The sequence below is a fragment of the Microcaecilia unicolor genome, chromosome 1, assembly GCF_901765095.1.
Source record: "Microcaecilia unicolor chromosome 1, aMicUni1.1, whole genome shotgun sequence".
NCBI lineage: Eukaryota > Metazoa > Chordata > Amphibia > Gymnophiona > Siphonopidae > Microcaecilia > Microcaecilia unicolor.
The window spans coordinates 594,028,109-594,048,977 of record NC_044031.1 but is presented as its reverse complement, the minus strand read 5'-3'; the positions used below and the strand labels follow the sequence as shown (position 1 = coordinate 594,048,977).

Sequence of the window (20,869 nt, the reverse complement as noted above, 5' to 3'; positions counted from 1 at the left end):
TCTATATCAGGCAGCTAAAAGACCTCATCAAAGTGGCTGGGAACAATATAGACACCAGTTTGGGTATCTGCTGTCAGCTACCGTTCTGTGCCTTGTTCTGCTCATTGTAGAAATTCAGGGAAAACCTACTGTTGGGAAAACGACCGCTTTTCCTTCCTTCCTTCCCTCTTCTACTACTACTTATCGTTTCTGTAGCGCTACTAGACGTATGCAGCGCTGTACACTTGAACATGAAGAGACAGTCCCTGCTTGACAGAGCTAAATTATTGACATGCATTGGGCCATTTTCACTTTTCAAATTGTTTTGGGCACTGTCTTAAAAATCCGCAATATGCCCTCCTGTCAGGGAAAGACTGAAATTGTCCCAAATTTAAGCCAGATCTTTATGGTTTCCATGCAGATGTTATGTGCCTAGCTCGGAAACTTGTATCATTTGAAGGTGAATGTCCCAGTGGTGCCTGTGCCAATTCTGCCTTGAGTGTGTGTGATGTCTCTTGCCTTCTGCTGCTGTGAGATAACAGCTGCTGAAAGCAACCTATCCCTGCGGGGGTGAAGTAGCCTCCTCACAATACATTGCTGTACTTTTAATAAAGCTGCAGCAATTCCAGGCACTTATAGTGATGTGTAATGAGCATGTACAAGGTGGGATGTACTTGAAAAACATACACTGCAGAGCAGGTGCCAAATGCTGAGGGGCCTACACATCTTGAAAATTGTTTTTATTACTCCTGGTTTGTGTGTGCATGGTGGGGATGCATCTGCAGGTCCGGTTCTTTCTTTTCTCTCATTACTCTGTTTGCCGTTCAGCTGTTGCTAATTAGAAATACCCTGGCAGGTAAACAGCAAGGTCAGCCTTGGGAAATGAACCAAGTCAAAGCTGTGCGGCTGCAAACTCAAATTAAAAGCACTTGGGGATCTTTTTCTTCTGCAAGTGCCAGACAGGCCTAGGGAGGCGGAGAAAAGTTTTTCATAAAGTTAAGCACCATTGTCTGTGACAGTATTAACCTGTTTCATCTTGCTGAGGAAAAGCTGGCTGCCAAGCCATGCCCCAAGTAAAACCAACCTTTTTGCAGCCCTCAGCCTGGAAATGATGGTTTCTTGTTGCAGAGTCTAACTGCGGCTTAATTTCTTTTGTCTTTGTGTATAGGTGACTGGAGCATCCTGATGCCTGAATATTGAAGCTATCTTCTGCAGAAAAGAAACTAAAATCTTTCCAGCCTTTTTTCTTTTGTGGGTCAAGGTGGCACTGATTCTGCTGGTAATTTCCAGTTTCTAGATGGGGACAGGAAGTCCCTGGCAGTGCTGATTTAAAGCTGGGAGAAATTAGTAGCTGTTTAAAAAAAAAAAAAACACACCAATGAAAGTGATCCTGGAAACCTTTAATCTAGATATCAAACAGATGCTGCTCCTCTACGCAGCTTTTAGGGCGTAGTATTAACAGAACAAGTACCATTTGCAAGAAAATATACTCTAACTTCTGACTACACAGCAGCACCAAATAACCTTGTCACCATCTCATCTTAATCCCGCTCGAAATCTGAAATACTTCTGGGGCCTAAGGGAGAAAGCTGAAGATTTAACGTGGATGAAATGGTTGCTCTGCGCAACAGGAATCGGAAGGTGTTCACCCTGGCGCTGTCCTTGTTTGCCTTCACTGTGATGTCCTTTGTGCTGAACTACACTCAGCACGTGGGGGGTATCACCTGGCACCCCGAAAAATATTTTGGCCGGATCTCGGAGCAGATCAAGAGGTGGATCAAATCCACCTGGCGACCGTGCAGCTGCAACAGGTGCATCTCGGATCCGGGCATTTCCTTGTGGTTTGATGAGAGATTCAATCAGTCGGTGTCACCTTTGCTGACCAGATCTAGTCATCGGATTTCTACAGATATCTACAAGTGGTGGGCGGTAAGTAGTTAACATTCTGCTGCCTGTATATCTTGACCTGTTTTGTGTTGGTTTTCTGCTGTTAAGGTTCTGCAAAGGATTTTAATTTTGTTTCATTTGGAAGAAGACACTGATGAACTGTCATAAGCTTGTGCCCAGTTAAAAGACCGGTTCAATGACTTGACTTTCTTCAAGGGAGGGATTACAGGATTTCTTGTTCATGGGCCTCTTGCTAGCTAAGGGGTCCTTTTACTAAGCTGTGGTAAAAAGTGGCCTTACACCTTTACGCAGGTTTTTCCCACACGCTAAGGCCATTTTTTTTACTGCAGCAGTAAAATGGCCGATTTTTCCATTTTTTTTTTAAATTAGTGGCCATTTGCTAATGTCACCATTAATGTGCAGCTGTTAAATTACCATGTGAGCACTTATCAACACCTATTTTGTAGGCAGTAAGGGTTCACATGATCTTGCTCACAGTAATGTGGATGCACCAATTAGTGCAGGAATTTCCATTCTGCCCCAGACACGCCCCTCTAACAAAAATATTATTTTAATGCGCCAATGTGGAACTTAAAGCAGGACATTTGAGTATGTCCCACAGTATACCCTTTTAAGCTGCGTTAAGCGCACGTTAGCACTTACTGCAGCTTAGTAAAAGGGCCCCTAATTCTTTTTGGAGCCAACGTAATTTTAAATTGCAGTTTGTATGCTGTGAATTTTATCTGTCTTGGTTTGGGTTATTCTTTTTTATTTTAACTAGCTTACTTTTTTCAAGCGGAGATTGTATTCCTAAGGAAAGAACAATTTTTTTTTTTTTGTTCTCCAAAGAATGCTACAGACTTTTTAAAATATCTTTGACTGTACCAATGCTAATGCAGTACCATAATTTTATTCAGATTTAACTCCTGATGCTGTAGATATTTCTCTGTACCCAAGAATCTACACTGCCTGGTTTCAGAACTGGTCCAAGTAGGAGGGTGTGGGGTTTCCTTTCTTTGAAGGATGGAGGTCTTGTATAGAGCAATGCTTCCCAACCCAGTTTTGTTTTTTTAGGTGACAGGATGCTGGGCTTGATGGACCCTTGGTCTTTTCCCAGTGTGGCATTACTTATGTACATCGCCCTGAAGACTTTTTACCATTCTGAAACCATGTTCAGAGCAGATTACAAAGCAGGAATTTAAAATGAAAACAAGAAAACCTAGACTTGCTTTTGAAACAACAAATTGGCATCCTCAGGGATTTGAGTCCATAAATTCTATAACCTGCAGTTGAAAATGCATGATTGTACTTTTGAATGAGCCCTTTTAAGAGAAGGAACTGATAGGGACCCTGTATCTGACAAGCACAGAGGCCCTGTGGCAAAATAGGATCATCGTCTTTAGTTTAGCTTAAGTGCTAAAATTGTTATGCTTATTTAAAGTCCCATTCCCCCAGATGACTACCAAAACAGAATCCGCTTTCAATAACCAATAGGTCAGGAAAAAGCATAGATGTTTTCAATTAGGTGGGGGGAGGTAGAGCTGAACCACCCCCTCACCAAAAACTCCAAAAACTGCTGCTGTAACCATTTTTTTTTTTTTTTTTTTAGTATTGCATAATAACTGGAAGCAAGTTTAAGTGCTTATCTCTGGTATACCCTTCCTCCTGCATATTACTTTCTTAACCTTCCTTGCCTCTGCTGATCTCTGCCAGTCTCTTTCCCCCCCCCTCCCCCCACACCCTCCACAACTCTACCCAATGTAGTCTGCAGCTGACAAAAGGGGCTTCTTGAGGGCTCTGTACTGTACCTGCCTGGAATTATGAGAGAAGGTTAGAGAAGCATAGGTTGTAAGCAGAGCATTTGGTAAAAGCAGTTAGCAGGGTTTAAAAAAGTTTTTGGCTAATTTCAGAAAAGTCAAGTCCATTAGCCATTATTAAGGTGGACTGGGGAAAATCCACTGCTTATTTGTAGGGTAAGCAGAATAAAATCTGTTTTACTCCTTTGGGATCTTGCCAGGTACTTGTAACCTGGATTGGCCACTACTGGAAAGAGGATGCTGGGCTTGATGGATCTTCGGTCTGTCCCAATATGGCAATGCTTATGCTTTTATGAGAGTGGTAAGTGTGCCGCTCAGTCCACGCTTTTCTGCCAGGGAGATATCAAATGTGAACTGTCCTACTGGTAGCCCCAGAGTGCTACTGATTAAATGCTCTGGAGACCTGTTAACTTCTTAGTTAACCATGCAGCTGTTGGTTTGACTTAAATTCCACCAGAACCATTTGTGACTCCCTATTTATTTACTTACCTACTTAGGCTAAAACAAATATTTACACACAAACCCAATTCTTTGTACAATTAAAAAAAAAAAATTCAACAATAAGAATACAATCCAACTCTAAAATGCTCCACTTTCACAAAAATAATCTGTCAGGTTCAACATCATTGGATAGTTCAGTTTTGGGAACTACTGGCCTAAAGGGGACAGCAGGCTTTCAAATAATAGTGACCTGCGTTTATCTGAGGTGCAGTTAGCGGTCTTCTTTGTGAACAGTTCATCTTCTGCCTTGGTGGGGGTTACATCGTAACACAGCTTCCATTTGCTCTCCACTTTTCTTGCCAAATGAATGAGGTACTTGGAGAAATACACAAGTGGGAGGTTCAAAATAATAAGAGCAAGGGGACAAAGAACAATGAACATTAATGCTCAGTTTCGGTAATTAATCCAGTACTTGGAAGGAGAGGGTCTCTTGTATTCCTTTAAGTAGAACGGCAGCATTGTGAAAGCCGATTTATTTGATATCAAGGGGTGGAAATATGAGAGATGTAACCTTTTTTTTTTTTAAAGAGGTGTTAAGTTCGAGTGGTTTAGCATTTCAAAAAGTCTGAGGCTTCTCAGAAGGAGGAAGGTTCAAATATCTGAAAGCCTTTTGGGTGAAACGTGGAAAGTAAGGACAGGGAAAGGGGATGAGACTTTGATATACTGCATTTCTATGGCTACAATCAAAGCAGTTTACATCTTATATACAGGTACTTACTTTGTACCTGGGGCAACGGAGGGTGTGACTTTGCTCAGAGTCACAAGGAATTGAACCCAGGTTCTCAGACCACTGTGCTAACCACTCCTCCAAAGTGCTAAAAACGAGGTGTTTTGTTTGTGTTAAACTAAGTGGGGGGAAAAATGGAACCTATCACTAGATAATGACCATTTGGCCTATTGGTTCGCCCATGCAACCCAACTGCTGGGCTGTACAATCCCTTCCTCACTCTGGGGTTCTGTATTTGTCCTGAGCTTTCTTGAATTCAGACATAGTTGTCATCTCTACCACCTCCATGTGGGAAACTGTTCAAGCATCCAGCATCCTTGTAAAGGAACATTTCCTTAGATAACTCCTGACCCATTACCCTCCTCCTCCTCCTATAAACTGCACCCTCTACCTCTTGTGCATTTGTCTTGGAGTTTTTTGAGCATATGCAAGAATGAATGTATTTATATGTCCTTATCATATCTTCCCTATATCTTCTACAGTGCCTTGTAGCGCTATAGAAATGCTAAATAGTAGTAGTAGTAATCTTCCCTATTCTGCCTTTTGAACTGGAAGAGTGGCCTAATGGTTAGTGCAGCAATCTGAGGACCAGGAAAACGGGATTCCCACCGCAGCTCCTTATGACTCTTGTCAAGTTACCTGACCCTCCATTGCCCCAGGTACAAAATAAGTACCTACATATAATATGTAAACGCTTTGTTTGTAACAAAGGCGGTATGTCAAATCCCATCCCCTTTCCTTTTCCGGTGTCTTGTTTGCATATGCTTTGCAAGAACCATGGACCATTTTCATAGCCACCCTCTGAAACTTCAGTCCAGACTAACGGGTTTATACCCATCTATGTAAGCCACATTGAGCCTGCAAATAGGTGGGGGAATGTGGGATACAAATGCAATAAATAAATAAAAATCTGCCAGTAGTTGAAGATAAGGCACAAATCATAGGTTCTCTCTCTGGTCCTATGTAGCTTCATTGAATCAAAACAATCCTACATACCGTCAATATCCCCTTTCCAAGGCTCAGTGCGGTGTACACTATACATAATCGTACAGCAATTCATAAAACAATCGATAACAGTTAAAAACAATCGCATATTGCTCTTTGGAAATAGAACATAGTAACATAGTAGATGATGGCAGAAAGACCTGCATGGTCCATCCAGTCTGCCCAACAAGATAAACTCATATGTGCTACTTTTTGTGTATACCTTACCTTGATTTGTACCTGTCCTTTTCAGGGCACAGACCGTGTAAGTCTGCCCAGCACTATCCCTGCCTCCCAACCACCAGCCCCGCCTCCCACCACCGGCTCTGGCACAGACCGTATAAGTCTGCCCAGCACCATCCCCGCCTCCCGCCACCAGCTCTGCCACCCATTCTCGGCTAAGCTCCTTAGGATCCATTCCTTCTGAACAGGATTCCTTTATGTTTAGGTTTTTACCTTCTTCCTAAAACTAAGATAGTTATTATCTAATCTAATAAAAAGGGGTAGTGAATTTCATAAAGAAACTCCTGAGCCAATGTAGAATTTAATATTCTCTGAAACTGAACCTTCTTAAACAGGTGGACATAAAACCAACTGTTAACATTAATGAACAGAACGACCTAACAACTTATAAATAATGATGCAATATTGATCAACAATTCCAATGTAAAACCATATAAAATATGAAAAAAAAACCCAAGCAAGTAACTTTAAACTTGATTCTCTCAGCTATAGGAAGTCAATGCAATTTGTAAGACATGAGGAGACACTACTATATATGTTCAATTTAAAAATCAATCTTGTTGCTGTATTCTGTATTGTAGTTCCCCCTGATTTTTCATTATACCAGAAAATAAAACATTGTAATTATCTAAGTGTGGCAGAATTAGTATCTGTACTAAGGTTATCAATAGAAATCAAACAAAATAAAACATGGAAAAGAAAATAAGATGATACCTTTTTTTTATTGGACATAATACATTTCTTGATTAGCTTTAGAAGGTTGCCCTTCTTCGTCAGATCGGAAATAAAGCAAATGTGGTAGCTGATAGTATATATAAGTGAAACATCCAAGCATTTCATTGACAGTCTAGCAGGGTGGGGGTGGGTAGGAGGTATGCAAGGGGACATTAAAGCATTTCATTGATAGTCTAACAGGATGAGAGGAGGGTGATAAACAGAGAAATACAACTTTATGGTTTATAATGGGCTAGAAAACCCAGATCCTTGTTAAGTCCTGTCTGTTGGGTGACAAAATATTCAATCATTCTGACTTCAAAGGTCTTACATTCCTGTATTGTTTTAAAGTTACCTTTCAGGATTCTTGCTATGAAATCACTGGTACAGTGTTCTGGTCTTGTAAAGTGTTGGCCCACAGGGGTGTACTATCTGTATCTGTACTAGCAATGCAAAAGCTTGCTTGCCAAAAAGTGGTCTAACTAATCGTAACTGCCTCATTTTTAAACATTTTTTACATAATTAATATGTGACGCATAAGTTAAAGAGGAATTAAGAAACACCCTTAATACTCTAGCTTCATATTCTACCACAAAAACTTTGTTGTTAAACAGTGTTAGCAAAGAGGGGGTATCAACACCTTGATTCCTAAACCACAAAATCTTGTTTTTTTGAGAGCTGAACAGACTATTCATCAAGGCCCAATTCTGGATTGCATTCATCCCAGTTGTTACAAAGTAATCAAATCTTGATATAAAGGTGGCACTGGTAGTAGTAATAAAATATTATCAGCATAATATATTCACCTAACCCCAACTATATGTTACCAAGAGATGACATAAAATTAAACAAAATTGGAGAAAGCGGGGAGCCTTGAGTGACCCTGCAACCTGGAAACCAATACCTGGAGAGTTGTTTATTTTGTTTTACAGAGTAACTCCGATTAGATAGGAATTCCCTGAACTATTTATTTAGATTTTGCTCACACCTTTTTTTCAGTAGTAGCTCAAGGTGAGTTACATTCATGTACACTGGATATTTCTGTGTCCCAGGAGGGCTCACAATCTAAGTTTGTAACTGAGGCAATGGAGGGTTAAGTGACTTGCCCAAGATCACAAGGAGCAGCAGTGGGATTTGAACCGGCCACCTCTGGATTTAAACACAGTTCCAGCAATTCCTATCTGACTAAATTGTTCCAGCAACAATTCATCGACTGTGTCAAACGTGGCCAATATATCAAACTGAAGCAATATTACCAGATCACATAGGCATAAATATTATTTAACATATGTACTTAAGACAAGCAAGCTTATTTAACATATGTAGTTAAGCAAAAGTCTCAGTATTTTGTGCATTTCTAAAACCAAATTATGACCAATGTAAGATAGAAAATCTGTCCAAATAACAAGAAAATTGCCTACTGACATAAGTTTCAACCATCTTGGAACGAGGGATTCTTGCTACTGGGTGATAATTTGCCTCCACTGATGTATCCAACCTTGATCCCTTCAACAAAGGGGCAAGAACAACGTGTCTAACGGAAGAGTACCTGACTTTAACAACTCATTAAGTCTAAGCATTATGTACTGAATTACCTCAGGTGGAATAGAAGAAAAGAGGGAACCAGGGCAATTGTCAAGAAAGCAATGAGTAATTCAGGCACTACCGTTAAGGGATCCGTATCTGTCCTTTGCGGCGGATTCAGTGGACTTGCATATGGTCCCATCCTTTCTGCCAAAGGTGGTTTCTCCCTTCCATGTGAATCAGGAGACGTTTGTTCTCCTTTGGGTCGGGAGGTTCTTCTCCTGTGGGCCAAAGGCTCCGCAGACTGGATATCCAGAGGGCGCTTCTCCAGTATCTGGAGGAGGCAAATTTAGTCGGTTTTTTTTTTTGTCTTTGATCACCTATTTGTGCTCCTTCATGGCTCTCGGAAGCCTTACTAGTTGGATGTTCTGGCCAGGGTCTGTTTGGACTTTGGCATAGCAGTCATTCGGGAGTTAGTGGTTGGTGGGGCATGGGTGCGTTACAAAGGGACCATCACCTGCGTGGGCAGATGCAATCTATGGATTGTTCCATAGAGCACCACAGATTATTACTGATGATGTTACAGGTCGAGTTCAGTTCTCTACCTGTATCTGCTGGTGGGAAGGTATAACACCTGGTTTTAGAATAGTGACGCTGACTGAAGAAAATCAGGTAAGGCATAATTTTTCCTTGGTCTTGCCCCCAGCTATATGAATAAATATATTGTGCTTTTTAAATGTTTATATACACGTCCCTATCAGCTTGGTCAAAGTTGGAATGTCCTGCCTTGGGAGGTTAAATTGGAGACACATGTTTTTTCAAAGAACCTGAAAACGTCATTTCAAAAGGGGATGGAACTTGATACACCGCCTTTCTGGGGTTAGTCATAGCGGTTTACATATTATATGCAGGTACTTGTTTTGTATCGGAATCGCAAGGAGCTGCAATGAGAATGAAACCAGTTCCCCTGGTTCAGGCCACTACACTAACCATTAGGGTTCTCCTCCAGAAAAGTTTCTTAAAACACTGATTCCTTGTCATCAAGCAGATTAAGCCATTACGTATGGGTTGTGTCCATCAACCAGCAGGGGGAGATAGAGAGCACTCAACTTTTCACAGTGCCTTATGGCCAGCCAGCTCCACTGCTTCTTCAGTATTCTCTATCTCCCCAAGCAGGGTGGCTGCAGCTTTTTCGAGCTCCATCAGAAATTTGCCTGGGGGTGGCTCCTGGCTTGCCAGTTGTTAGCCGGGGTGTTAGAGGCTATAGCAGCTTCACTTTGAAGGCACATAGGTTAGCCCTTTCCCTGCCTTACCCATGCCCCTGTGGATGTGGACATATTAGCTTGCTTTTCCCTGTCCTTTCCCACTCAGTGGATGCAGGCACATTGGTTTGCCTTTCCCACTCATCTGAGCCTCCGGAGTTCTTATTACCTCTGCTTTCCTCACAGCGTTAAAAAAAAAAAAATGGAACAGAAGTTTTCCTTTGATTCTTCTATGGGACCGGAGCTGTGATACTTGGTCCGGTGAGGTAAGAGTGTTTTCTAACTCCTCCGGGGTGGGCCCGCGATTGGGGCGTTTTTGGCGCGAAACCGCCATTTTGAATTTTCCCAATGTTTTCGGCGATGGCTGCAGAGAATGTAAAGCGCTGTTCCCGGTGTGGCAAGCGCAAATCAGCAGCGGGGCTCTGTAAATCATGCTGTACAGGTGTAAGAGCCGGCCCAAGCATGGCGAGCGATGATTCTTCCCGCTCAGAGCTGGCAGCGGACGCCATTTTGAATTCTCCGCATGGCGCGGCCTCCGTAGAGACAGAGAGCCCTAAGCCCGGGGGGGGGGGACCTCGAATTGAGGCTATTCAGGGAGCGGCTAGCCCCGGACGGGATCTGGGTGCCCAGGGCGAGTTTTTCTCCCCTGATTTTGTGTTATTGCATAAAGCATACATGCTGAAAAGAGCTCTCCCTCAAGGGTTGTCTGAGGCCCCTTCTATTGCTCCCCCCAGTGGATTCTGGCCTGGGACTGCCCGCTGAGGCTATTTTCCCTGATAATTGGCATAAAGAAAAGCGTAGATGGGCTAATTCCCCTTCAGATTGTGGTGCACCTCCTCCCCCCCCCCCCCCCCCCCCCCCCCCCACCGTGGTCGGGCTGTGAGGATTCGGAGAGTTCTGGCAGGCCTTCGTGGTCTGAGGAGCCAGAGTCAGGTGCAGAATTAGCTGCAATGAGAATGAAACCAGTTCCCCTGGTTCAGGCCACTACACTAACCATTAAGGTTCTCCTCCAGAAAAGTTTCTTAAAACACTGATTTTTATGTAAGTTCCTAGACATGTCTTGGTCCTCTTGTGCTGCAAGTCCTCATTCAACAGGTTCTGAACAATGACATAGTATAAGTATTTAATTATTGTATTGTCATGAAGAATTTGTTCTTCCAAATGAATGGCTGCTGTAAATGGTTCTAGAATCTTCTGCCTTTAGACAGTGGTGTAGAACTGTAACGTTAGATTTAGAAAAGCTCTGAAGGCTCACCTGTAATTGCATAATAAGCCCACTTCTCTCTGTCTCCAGTGAGCTCCCCATTTCCACTGACTCTAATACAGCAGAGGGTTTAAGGAATCCTAATTGCTGTAGATGCTCCTAGATCTCTTTATTCAGATTTGAGTTCCTCTATCCACTATGACTAATGGAGCTTGATCGTCTAGCACCTAAAAGCAGGGAGGCCCTTCCTTTATATTAAGGGTGTAGGCCAGAAGGAAGGTTTGAATCTTACACAAGGGATTTGGAGTCCCCTGTTCCTCTCCCCTCCCCCCCCCCATCCTGTTTGAAATACTAGAAAGTAAGGGCTCGATAGTCGGTGGCAATCAGCATTTTGCTGACTGCCGCCGGTGTTATCCCCAGACATTCAGTGCTGGGCTCCGTCGTTGAATTTGCAGGTATATAGAGCCAGTGACAACATAAGAGTGGAGTGGAGGAGTGGCCTAGTGGTAGACCACCGGACTTGCAATCCAGAGGTGGCTGGTTCATATCCCGCTGCTGCGCCTTGTGATCTTGGGCAAGTCACTTAACCCTCCATTTCCTCAGGTACAAAGTTAGATTGTGAGCCCTCCTGTGACAGAGAAATATCCAGTGTACCTGAATGTAACTCACCTTGAGCTACTACTGAAAAAGGTGTGAGCAAAATATAAATAAATAAAATAGCCAGTTAAGTGTAAAATTCATCACTTAACTGGCTACGGTGAGTCTTATAAAGATTGGACTAACTTTCTATGTGGTCCTAATTTATGCAGTTACCATGGCTAATTAAGTGCTGAATATCTGCAGTTAACTGACCAAGTGCTGACTCTGACCCCGGAACTCCCTCAAAATAGCTGGTTTTGAGTTTGGCACTAACCGGACAATTTCAGCGACACTATCCAGTTAAGTGCCACTGAATATGTCCTATTAGCCCTGAAAAGTGAGCCGTTTCTGGCTGGTTTAAATCTCTTTGAATATCTGCCCCTGGGATCCTCCTCCTATTTCAAGGTTGGCTGGATCTTTCACTAAACTCTTAACATTTGACCAAGTGACCAGTGATGTCAAACTCCTATTGCTTCAATAATGGATTTCTCTACAATTTACTTATTTATGACATTTATATCCTGCATTAGCCTGAGTAGAACTCAGGTTCAATATGGTTTACGTAGCAATTAGAAAAACATGAGCATGTTCAAAATATAGTAACAGAAAGTAAAATACATCATATAATGTTAGACCAGTAAATCTTGAGTTAGGAGCAGATGTAATTAAATACTTAGGGCCTTGTTCACTAAGCTGTGCTGTAGGCGTGCTAGTGTTTTTAGCGTGCACTAACACTAGACATATTCCTTCATGATTTAAGCTAGATAATTGAAATATTGAGGAAAAGGTAAGGGCTAGGATTACAAAAGGTACATAAGTGTTGCCGTACTAAGACAGACCGAAGGTCCATCAAGCCCAGCATCCTGTTTCTAACAGTGGCCTATTCAGGTCACAAGTACCTGGCAAGATCCCAAAACATTTCAATACATTTTATGCTGCTTATCCTAGAAATAAGCAGTGGATTTTCCCCTAAGGTTCAGTAAAACAGGCTCCTAATATACCACTGCAGATCACTGATGGAAATCAGCAATGCCCCTCCTCAAGATGTTGCCATCAGTAACCTGTTAACACCCCCAATAGCGAGCAGTGATGAATTTTCCCTTTGGTTCAGAGTCTCCATCAACCTCGCCATCCTGCCCTCTCAGCTGCTTCGTTCATCCTCTCTCCCCATCCTTCATTCTCCTTTTTCTTACCCCTCCCACCCTGCCCACTCTGTTTCCCCCTTCCTCATCCTCCACCTTTCCCTTCTCAATGCCACTCTTTCAAGACCATTTCCTCTCAACTCTTCTGACCTTTCCAGTAATCTCAGCCTTACTAAACCCCAACCCCAGTGGGCAGATTACAGGAAAGGCAGGCTTATTTCCCTTTTTTCTTTCATCTGCCTTGTGCAATTTTTTGTTTTTCCTTTTATCTTTTTCTCTTTCTAATCTTTCCCCCTACCTGCTTTCTTCCTTTACCTACTTTTTTCTGTCTAGCCCTACTTCCCTCCACCCCTTTCCTTTCTCCCTTTTGGCAAATGTTCTTTTTTGCTATCCCAATGGCCTCCTGCTCTTTACACAGCACTAATGGGCTCAAGCTTGAGCAGTGTGGTACAGGAATTTCAGAGCAACTGTAGTGGTAGGCAAACTGATTTGTCTAGCCCTGTCTCACGACTTCCGAGAAGCAGCTCTCTTTAGCACAATGCAGGTGTCGAGACAAGAATTAGGAGCAAATCAGAGACTGATCTTCTCAAACATACCCTAGTATAAGGGCGAGGTTTATTCCTGCCATGTTATGTGTAAAATTAAGCTATTTGGAAATATTTATACACCGCTTTAACCTAAGCAGGTAACAACAAAACATACATAAGTAAAAAAAATGCACACAATCATTTAACTAACAGCTGGTTTAGCTGGGATAGACAGGAATAGTGGGAGGTAGGATGAGGTAATAATGAATGCCATGAGTTTATTTGAGAAGAGTGCTTATTTCCTTAAAGGCTAGACTGAAGAAGTGAGTTTTCAGTAGACTTTGGAATAACAAATAATCATCTGTACATTTGATGGTTTTAGGTAAGTTTTAGTGCCGTGATATGAAAAGTAGCAGTATTAGAATGCTTTCAGTAGGGCCTTAAGGATTATTTCAGGCATCCCAACTGCAGAACTCCTAAAGTTTCTACACTAGCTAAAGTGTCTTTTGAAAAATTGAGGTTGATCTTGGTTCCATGACTAAATTTGTTTTCTGTGGCTCGATTCCCAGTTAATCATCTTAACCCAGAACACAAATATTTATTAAGCAATTCTGCCTCTTCCTCCTCAACCGCTACTAATGTCCTAGTCTCACAGTGCCACTTCTGCACTTGTTCCTCTCTCTAAAAAGTTGTGCTCTTCATTTTCACCCTATTAGCTGTTTTTTCTTCCATTTTGTATATTTGCTTTCTCTTTCCAATTTCTCAGTATTTCCAGATATTGTTGCTCATGTTCCTTTCTGAAGTTTCTTGTTATGGGAAATGTTAAGTGCTATGGGAAATATGTCCCAGTTCTGCTCTGCATCCATAATGGAGAGGCCGGAGGCTTCTGTAGATACAGAATTTATTCACATTTTAACACCATAACAGTATAGTTTCAGGGGGTCAGTGTGCTCTATTTTGAGTCCCAGTCTACATAATTAAATTGCTATAATTTATGCCCAGTTACGAGCACTGCAGTGTTTTGTTTTTGTTTTGTTAAATTATACTGACTGGGAATATGAGTTGTTTTTCCAAGAAAAAAAATATCCAAGCCTGGGTGGTTTTGGTTTCAGGCTGACCTGCTTCACAGGGTTCATAGGCATGGGAGTGCTAGAACCAAGAAGGTTTTATGACAGGAGATGGCATGATGTCAAAAAGTTGAAGCCGTTTCCCCCACCCAGATGCCGTATTGTGTGACCCCCGAACATTCACAGATGCTGTTGAAAACAATAGCAAACTTCTGAGGTTTATGACTTGCCTGTGGTTTCATTTATATATTTTTAAAATTTGACAGTGTTTTTATTTATTTCAAAGCTTCCTCTATGTAATTTGAGGTTTTGTTTTTTTTACCTTGGTGAGGTGGAGGGGGAAGCCTGGGACCTGAGCTGCTTTCCTGGTGTGGGCACTCCAGAGCAGCAGACTTGTTTTTGGAGCCACTGTAGGCTCGATTTTTGTAGGGGGCAGGTTTAAGAGACATCATGCCCTGATTGTAGCTGAGCCTTGGGGCTGAGTTGTGGGAAATTCTGCGAGTCCAAAAAGTCTGCCACTCTGGTGCACCCGGTTTCCCTGCCCCCACCCCCCTCACCCCCGAGGTAAAAAGAAAGAACCCTCGGGTTACATATGGGAACCTTTCAAATGAATGAAAACGAAGTGTCAAATTTAAAGAAAAGCAACAACAAAAAAGCCCCCACACACATACATAGGCAGTCATAAACCTCACGTTTGCTATTGTTTTCAATAGCGTCTTTGAATGTTTGGGGTTAGATAGACTCACTTCATCTCCTGTCATAAAACCTCCTTGGCTAGAACCAACATTATTATTATTTATTATTTACTGCATTTGTATCCCACATTTTCCCACCTATTTGCAGGCTCAATGTGGCTTACATAGTTTGTTATGGTATAGTCATTTCATGATAACAAAAACACTTAGTATTGTACAGAGATTAAGTAAAGGAAGAAAGAAGGAAGGTGTTATTCAGATGGTATGGAAGGTGGACTTTAATAATTGGGAATATTGGTGAGGTAATGTTGTAATAATTGGGAATATTGGTGAGGTAATGTTGTGAGGCTGTGGGTTCTCTTAGTAGGCCTTGTTGAAAAGATGAGTCTTCAAAGATTTGCGGAAGCTAGTTATTTCGTCAATTGCTTTCAGGGGTGTAGGCAATGCATTCCACAGCTGCGTACTCATGTAAGAGAAGGTGGTGGCATGTATCAGCTAGTATTTTAGTCCTTTACAGCTGGGGAAGTGCAGGTTGAGAAATTTGCGGGATGATCTTATGGCGTTCCTGGGAGGCAGGTCCACAAGGTTTAGCATGTAGATTGAGGCATCTGCGTGAATGATTTTGTGTACAATCATGCAGATTTTGAACGCAATGCGTTCCTTGGGTGGGAGCCAATGAAGTTTCTCTCTTAAGGGTTTTGCACTTTCGTATTTGGATTTTCCAAACATGAGTCTGGTGGCGGTGTTCTGATCTGTTTGGAGTTTTTAAATATTTTGTTCTTTGCAGCCAGCGTACAGTGCATTGCAGTAGTCCTGGGCCAGAGAGCTGCAGAGCATAGTGTCACCCCGCCTCCCCCACCTCAGCTGTAATCTGACTGCCAATATTCAGCTGCAGCGGTCAGTGGTTTTAAAGGTGCTGAGGGCAGAATTAAGCGCCAGCATTGAATATCTAGGGGTCAGCAACCAATCCGGAAGCTATGTGGGTGCTGGCTGATATTCAGTTCCACCACTCAAATAGGATTGCATTTTGAATGTCCTGTCTGCCCACTTAGCTATGTCAGCACCAGCACTAAATACGGCCTGATGCCTATATAAACACCAACTCTGCCTACAGCCCACCCCGGCACTAGTGCCGTGGTAGTTGGAGCTGCTGTTCAGTTTGCACTGCCCTGTTAAATGCCACTGAAAATGGGCAGCTGGGACCCTGTTTTTTTAAGTGGGCAGGAGCCTCTTCAACCTACATAAACCTCACTGAATAATTAGCCCCCTGATTTTATGGGTGGTTTAGGGGTTTGTGTTTTTTGTTTTGTCTTTTTTTACTTTGAGAGTTATAAATGTGAATTAATAGCTAGGTTACAGGCTGTATATAAGAAATTAAAAAAAAAACCCACCACTTTGCATGTCATTAGCTTATTATGTTGGTAATAAAGTTTGAGACTGATGTTGGTGGCAGAACAACGCTTCACTCGTTCCAAAAGTACAAAGACCAGGGGACACTCGAGGAAGTTACATGGAAATACTTTTAAAACAAATAGGAGGAAATATTTTTTCACTCGATGAATAGTTAAGCTCTGGAACTCTTTGCCGGAGAAGGTGGTAAGCAGTTAGAGTAGCTGGGTTTAAAAAAAGGTTTGGACAAATTCCTGGAGGAAATGTCCATAGTCTGCTATTGAGACAGATATGGGAAACAACTGCTTGCCCTGGGATTTGTAGTATGGAGTGTTGCCACAATTTGGGTTTCTGCCAGGTACTTGTGACCTGGCTTGGCCACTGTTTGGAAAACAGGATACTGCGCTACATGTACCATTGGTCTGACCCAGTATGGCCACTTGTGTCCTGGAAATTTACACCAAATTTAGGTCTTAGGCTTCTGTAGCTGGCATCGTGATTGTTCCAGTTGTCCTGGTCTTGTCATGTCCGAGTAAGTGGAGCCAATGTTTCAGCCACTGTATAAAGAGAACTTGCAGACCTCGCGGCATACCCTGAAGAAAGCCACAGCCTAATGGCTGAAATGTCAGTTCCACTTAGACTTAGCAAGACTCAAGTTTATTTATTTTACATAATCTTATATCATGCCCATCTACATTTCATAACATAATCAAAAATATAAAATCATCATCATATAGCAGACAGTAAATAAGCTTATACCCCACCAATAATCTACAGCTAGAGCTGCCTGAATAGTATTTATTTATTTTGACATTTATTTTCCACATTACATTATCCCAAGTAAGCTCGGGTTCAATGTGGCTTACATTTGAGAATACAATAGGAAAGGGTAAGAAAAACTCAATTACATCAAAGGAACAAATAGAAAGATTTGTCTGAAGTAATCAACATATTGAATTGCAAAGTACATTGACTATAAATTTAGACCCACAAAGGATGAAAGTCAAACATAGCCACCAATAAATTTGCATATTATTGAAAGGCCTGTTGGTGATGGTGGTTGGGGGGGGGGGGGGGGGGGGGGGGGGAGGAACGAGCCTTCAACTGATTTCTGAAAGTCAAAGCTGGAACACAGTGCAGGGTTAACATAAGTAGTTAAACAAAACTGTGCTGAATCTTTAGCATAGACTTTAGTATTTTACTACATCAACACCTTTTAAGTCATGAACTTGAGAGATAAATAATGTGTTGGGGGGGGGGTGCCCTTTTCCAGAACATAACAGTTTTACCCCAGCAGTTCCCTCGGTGTGAAGCAAAAACTTGGAATTCAACGGACATCATTCATGTCATCTGGGATTTGGGAGAGTGTCCTCTGAGACGTCAAAAGGTGCAGGACTTTGCACATAAAGGCTTCTGTGAAGTGGCATTATTCCTCACCAGCTTTTAGATATTGAATAACTTTGGGATTTTAGCATGACTTTCCAACTATCGTTTCTTTGAATGTAAGTGTGGTAAGCCTTTGCCCAGAGTCTGAAGTGGGTGCCTGAGAAAACGAGAAATGATTTGCTAGAGTTCACGTTTTTATGGCTTAAGTCAATGTTAGGCGATGGTAGTGAAACAGTAGAATATCAATTTGGGCCAAAGGCTATTATTGCCAACACCTTTCGGTTCTGACCAAAGTAAGAGAGCTCTGCTCAGAGTGAGAGAGCCAAATACCCCAATACTATTTCAGACTGGCAAGTGTCATTGCTGTTTCTAAATAGAAATGATGACAAATATCAACCACCAAAGATTATCCCTTTAAATAGGAGTAAAGTTGAACTTCTGGAGCTAAATGAGTTATAGTAGATTTCATGGCGCTATTATAACAGGAATAATTTGGTACCACAATCTCTCTAGTGTGAAGCAGACAGGAAAATGAGATCAATTTAGTTCTTTCTGTCTAACTAGACTGCAAGCAGAGTTCAACTTGGGCTTCCTAGCCCAGAACAGCTTTTCTAATGGCTACTGAATCCCAGGTAGAATAGATTACTTCCTGCCATTCAAAAGAATATGCTATCTTCCTGTTTCTGTGTGATAGAAAACGCCCATCTCCTTGAGTACCTGAAATGTCAAGCTAATGCAGAGATTTGTTTAAAAATTCATCAAATCAGTGTGAGTAGACTGTAGATTCTGTAAAACATCTTGACTTACCCATTTCACCATGATTATGAAGACTAGTTGCCAATGTAATATCTGTCTAAAACATGAATTCTGGGTCTTGTGGCCCCTGCATTGTTGGATTATTTGTAGTAAATAATTAGCAGATTTTAGTACACACAGCTTCAGCTTTAGAAATGTTAATTTCTTTCTTCATCTCTCTCTCATTCACCCCTGAATAATTCACTGCTGAGTCACTTTAAAGTTGAAGTAACAAAACATCTGTTTACTCACAGTTTGTAGTTAGATTATAATCAGACAGGCTTATATATACATATTACTATACATTTGTATTATCAGCTCCTTCCATGTGCTTAGATGGTAATGGATGCTCACACCACCATAGATCCTCTCAGGTTAGGAGAGATCATGAGCTCCATGTGCTCCATGTGCTGCATCTGCTGTGTCTATCCCCCACAGGAAGTTGCATAGCTGTGTGACCTCTCTAAGTAATTCACATCAGAGGTCACAGAGTAATCACAGAGAAATAATAGGTGACAGGCAATGCATGTAAAATACAATTACATTCCAACAAACCCCTTCTCATGCATAACTGTCATGCAATTATTTATTCATACAAAGTCCAAGCTTTATACGCAGATTCACAAAATGTTCTCTGGGTAACGGTTTGGTCATGATGTCAGCTGTCATCTCACTGGTGTGACAATAGTGTAGACTGATGACCCCTTCTTTCGCCAACTCTCGCACGTTGTGGTATTTCGTTGCGATGTGCTTGGTGCGTGACTGAACCTTGTCATTCTGTGACAGTCGGATGCAGCTCTGATTATCTTCCATTATCTGGATTGGTCTCTTTTCAGCTATTCCGAAATCCAGCAAAAGTTTTTCAATCCACATCAGTTCTCTGCACGCTTCCGATACGGCCACGTATTCAGCTTCTGTAGAAGACAAACTCACAATACTTTGTTTATGACTGGCCCATGAAATTTGTACATTTCCATACATAAACACATATCCACTTGTGGATTTATAATCAGAATGATCCCCTGCCCAATCTGAATCACAGTAACATATTAGTTTTGGATTACTATTGGCTGAAATCTTTAATTTACAATCAATGGTACCCTTTAAATACCTTACCATCCTTTTAACTGCAGTCCAATCTGATTTGGTAGGTGAGCTGACCCTTCTGCTCAAAATTCCTACTGCATTTGCTATATCAGCCCTGTATGTGGTAGCTAGATATAAAAGCTTACCTATGGCTGATCTATATTGGATGTTATCTGGTAAAGGTTCTCTTACTGTTTCATCCTTCAGAAAATCAGTGATCATGGGAGTGCTTACAACTTGGGCATCTTGCATACCTAAACTTTCAATAAGCTCATTTATTTTCTGCTTCTGGCTTAGAAGATAAGAACCATCATTTTGTTTCTCAATTTCTATACCAAGATAGTATGACACATTTCCAAGTTCTTTTATCTCAACATTGTGGTTTAAACACTTTACAATGTCCTTGTACTCTTGCTCACTTTTGCTTGCAATGAGCAGATCATCAACAAAAGCTAAAATGTATGCATATTGTCCATTTGTGCACCTAGTGTACAAACATTTATCTGCTTCACCTTGCTTAAATCCTAAATTTGTCAATATTTCATGCAATTTATCATTCCAACATTTTGCACTTTGCTTTAATCCATAAAGACCTTTGTTTAATTTACACACTAGCTGTCTTTGTTTTGTATTTATGAAACCTGTTGGCTGTTCCATGTACAAGTCTTCAGTTATATCTCCGTGAAGAAACGCTGTTTTCACATCAACGTGGTTGACTTGCATGCCTTTTGAGACTGCAATGCTCAGAAGTGTTCTAATTGTCGTGTGTTTCACTACAGGTGCAAACACTTCATCAAAATCTTCTCCATATTTTTGAAGATATCCCTTTGCCACTAATCTGGCTTTATACCTTTCCACTTTTCCTTGTGCATTCCTTTTTAACTTGAATACCCATTTGCATCCTATAGCTTTCTTGCCAGGAGGTAATTTTGTAAGAATCCAAGTATTATTTTTATCCAATGCATCAATTTCTTCTTGTGCAGCTTTATGCCATTCAGCAGCTTCTTCTGCTGGCATTTTCTCAATCTCATCCCATGTTAAGGGCTCTTGAGCTTCTGCTGACTTTGTTAGGTAAGACAGTCTTGGGGGTGGAACACCTTTGTTTTCCCTGGATGAGCGTCTGACAACAGGTTGGTCTGACCTTTCCGCATCCTCTAAATCTGAGAGTTCTTCTCCAATTGATTCCCCTTCTCCAACTGTACTGTCTTCTTCAATGATCCTTTCTGTGTCTGCTTCCTCTGCCTGTTCCTCGTTAGATACAGATGAGTTGCTTTCAGACATCTGCCTTGGTATGGCATTTA

At 41.6% G+C, this 20,869-nt stretch overlaps 1 protein-coding gene across 3 annotated transcripts in view; it reads left to right on the top strand.

The window, feature by feature from the left end:
* ST3GAL1 (ST3 beta-galactoside alpha-2,3-sialyltransferase 1) overlaps nucleotides 1-20,869 on the top strand; it is a 239,461-nt gene that overhangs the window by 169,293 nt on the left and 49,299 nt on the right. For 2 of the 3 annotated variants that reach the window (XM_030219429.1, XM_030219421.1), the window contains one exon: nucleotides 1,148-1,908. In XM_030219429.1, coding sequence (XP_030075289.1) covers nucleotides 1,591-1,908 — 318 coding nt within the window. In that variant the 5' untranslated portion in view covers nucleotides 1,148-1,590. Of the gene's footprint in view, nucleotides 1-682; nucleotides 765-1,147; nucleotides 1,909-20,869 lie in introns of those variants that run through there. The other variant, XM_030219436.1, reaches the window with a different exon arrangement.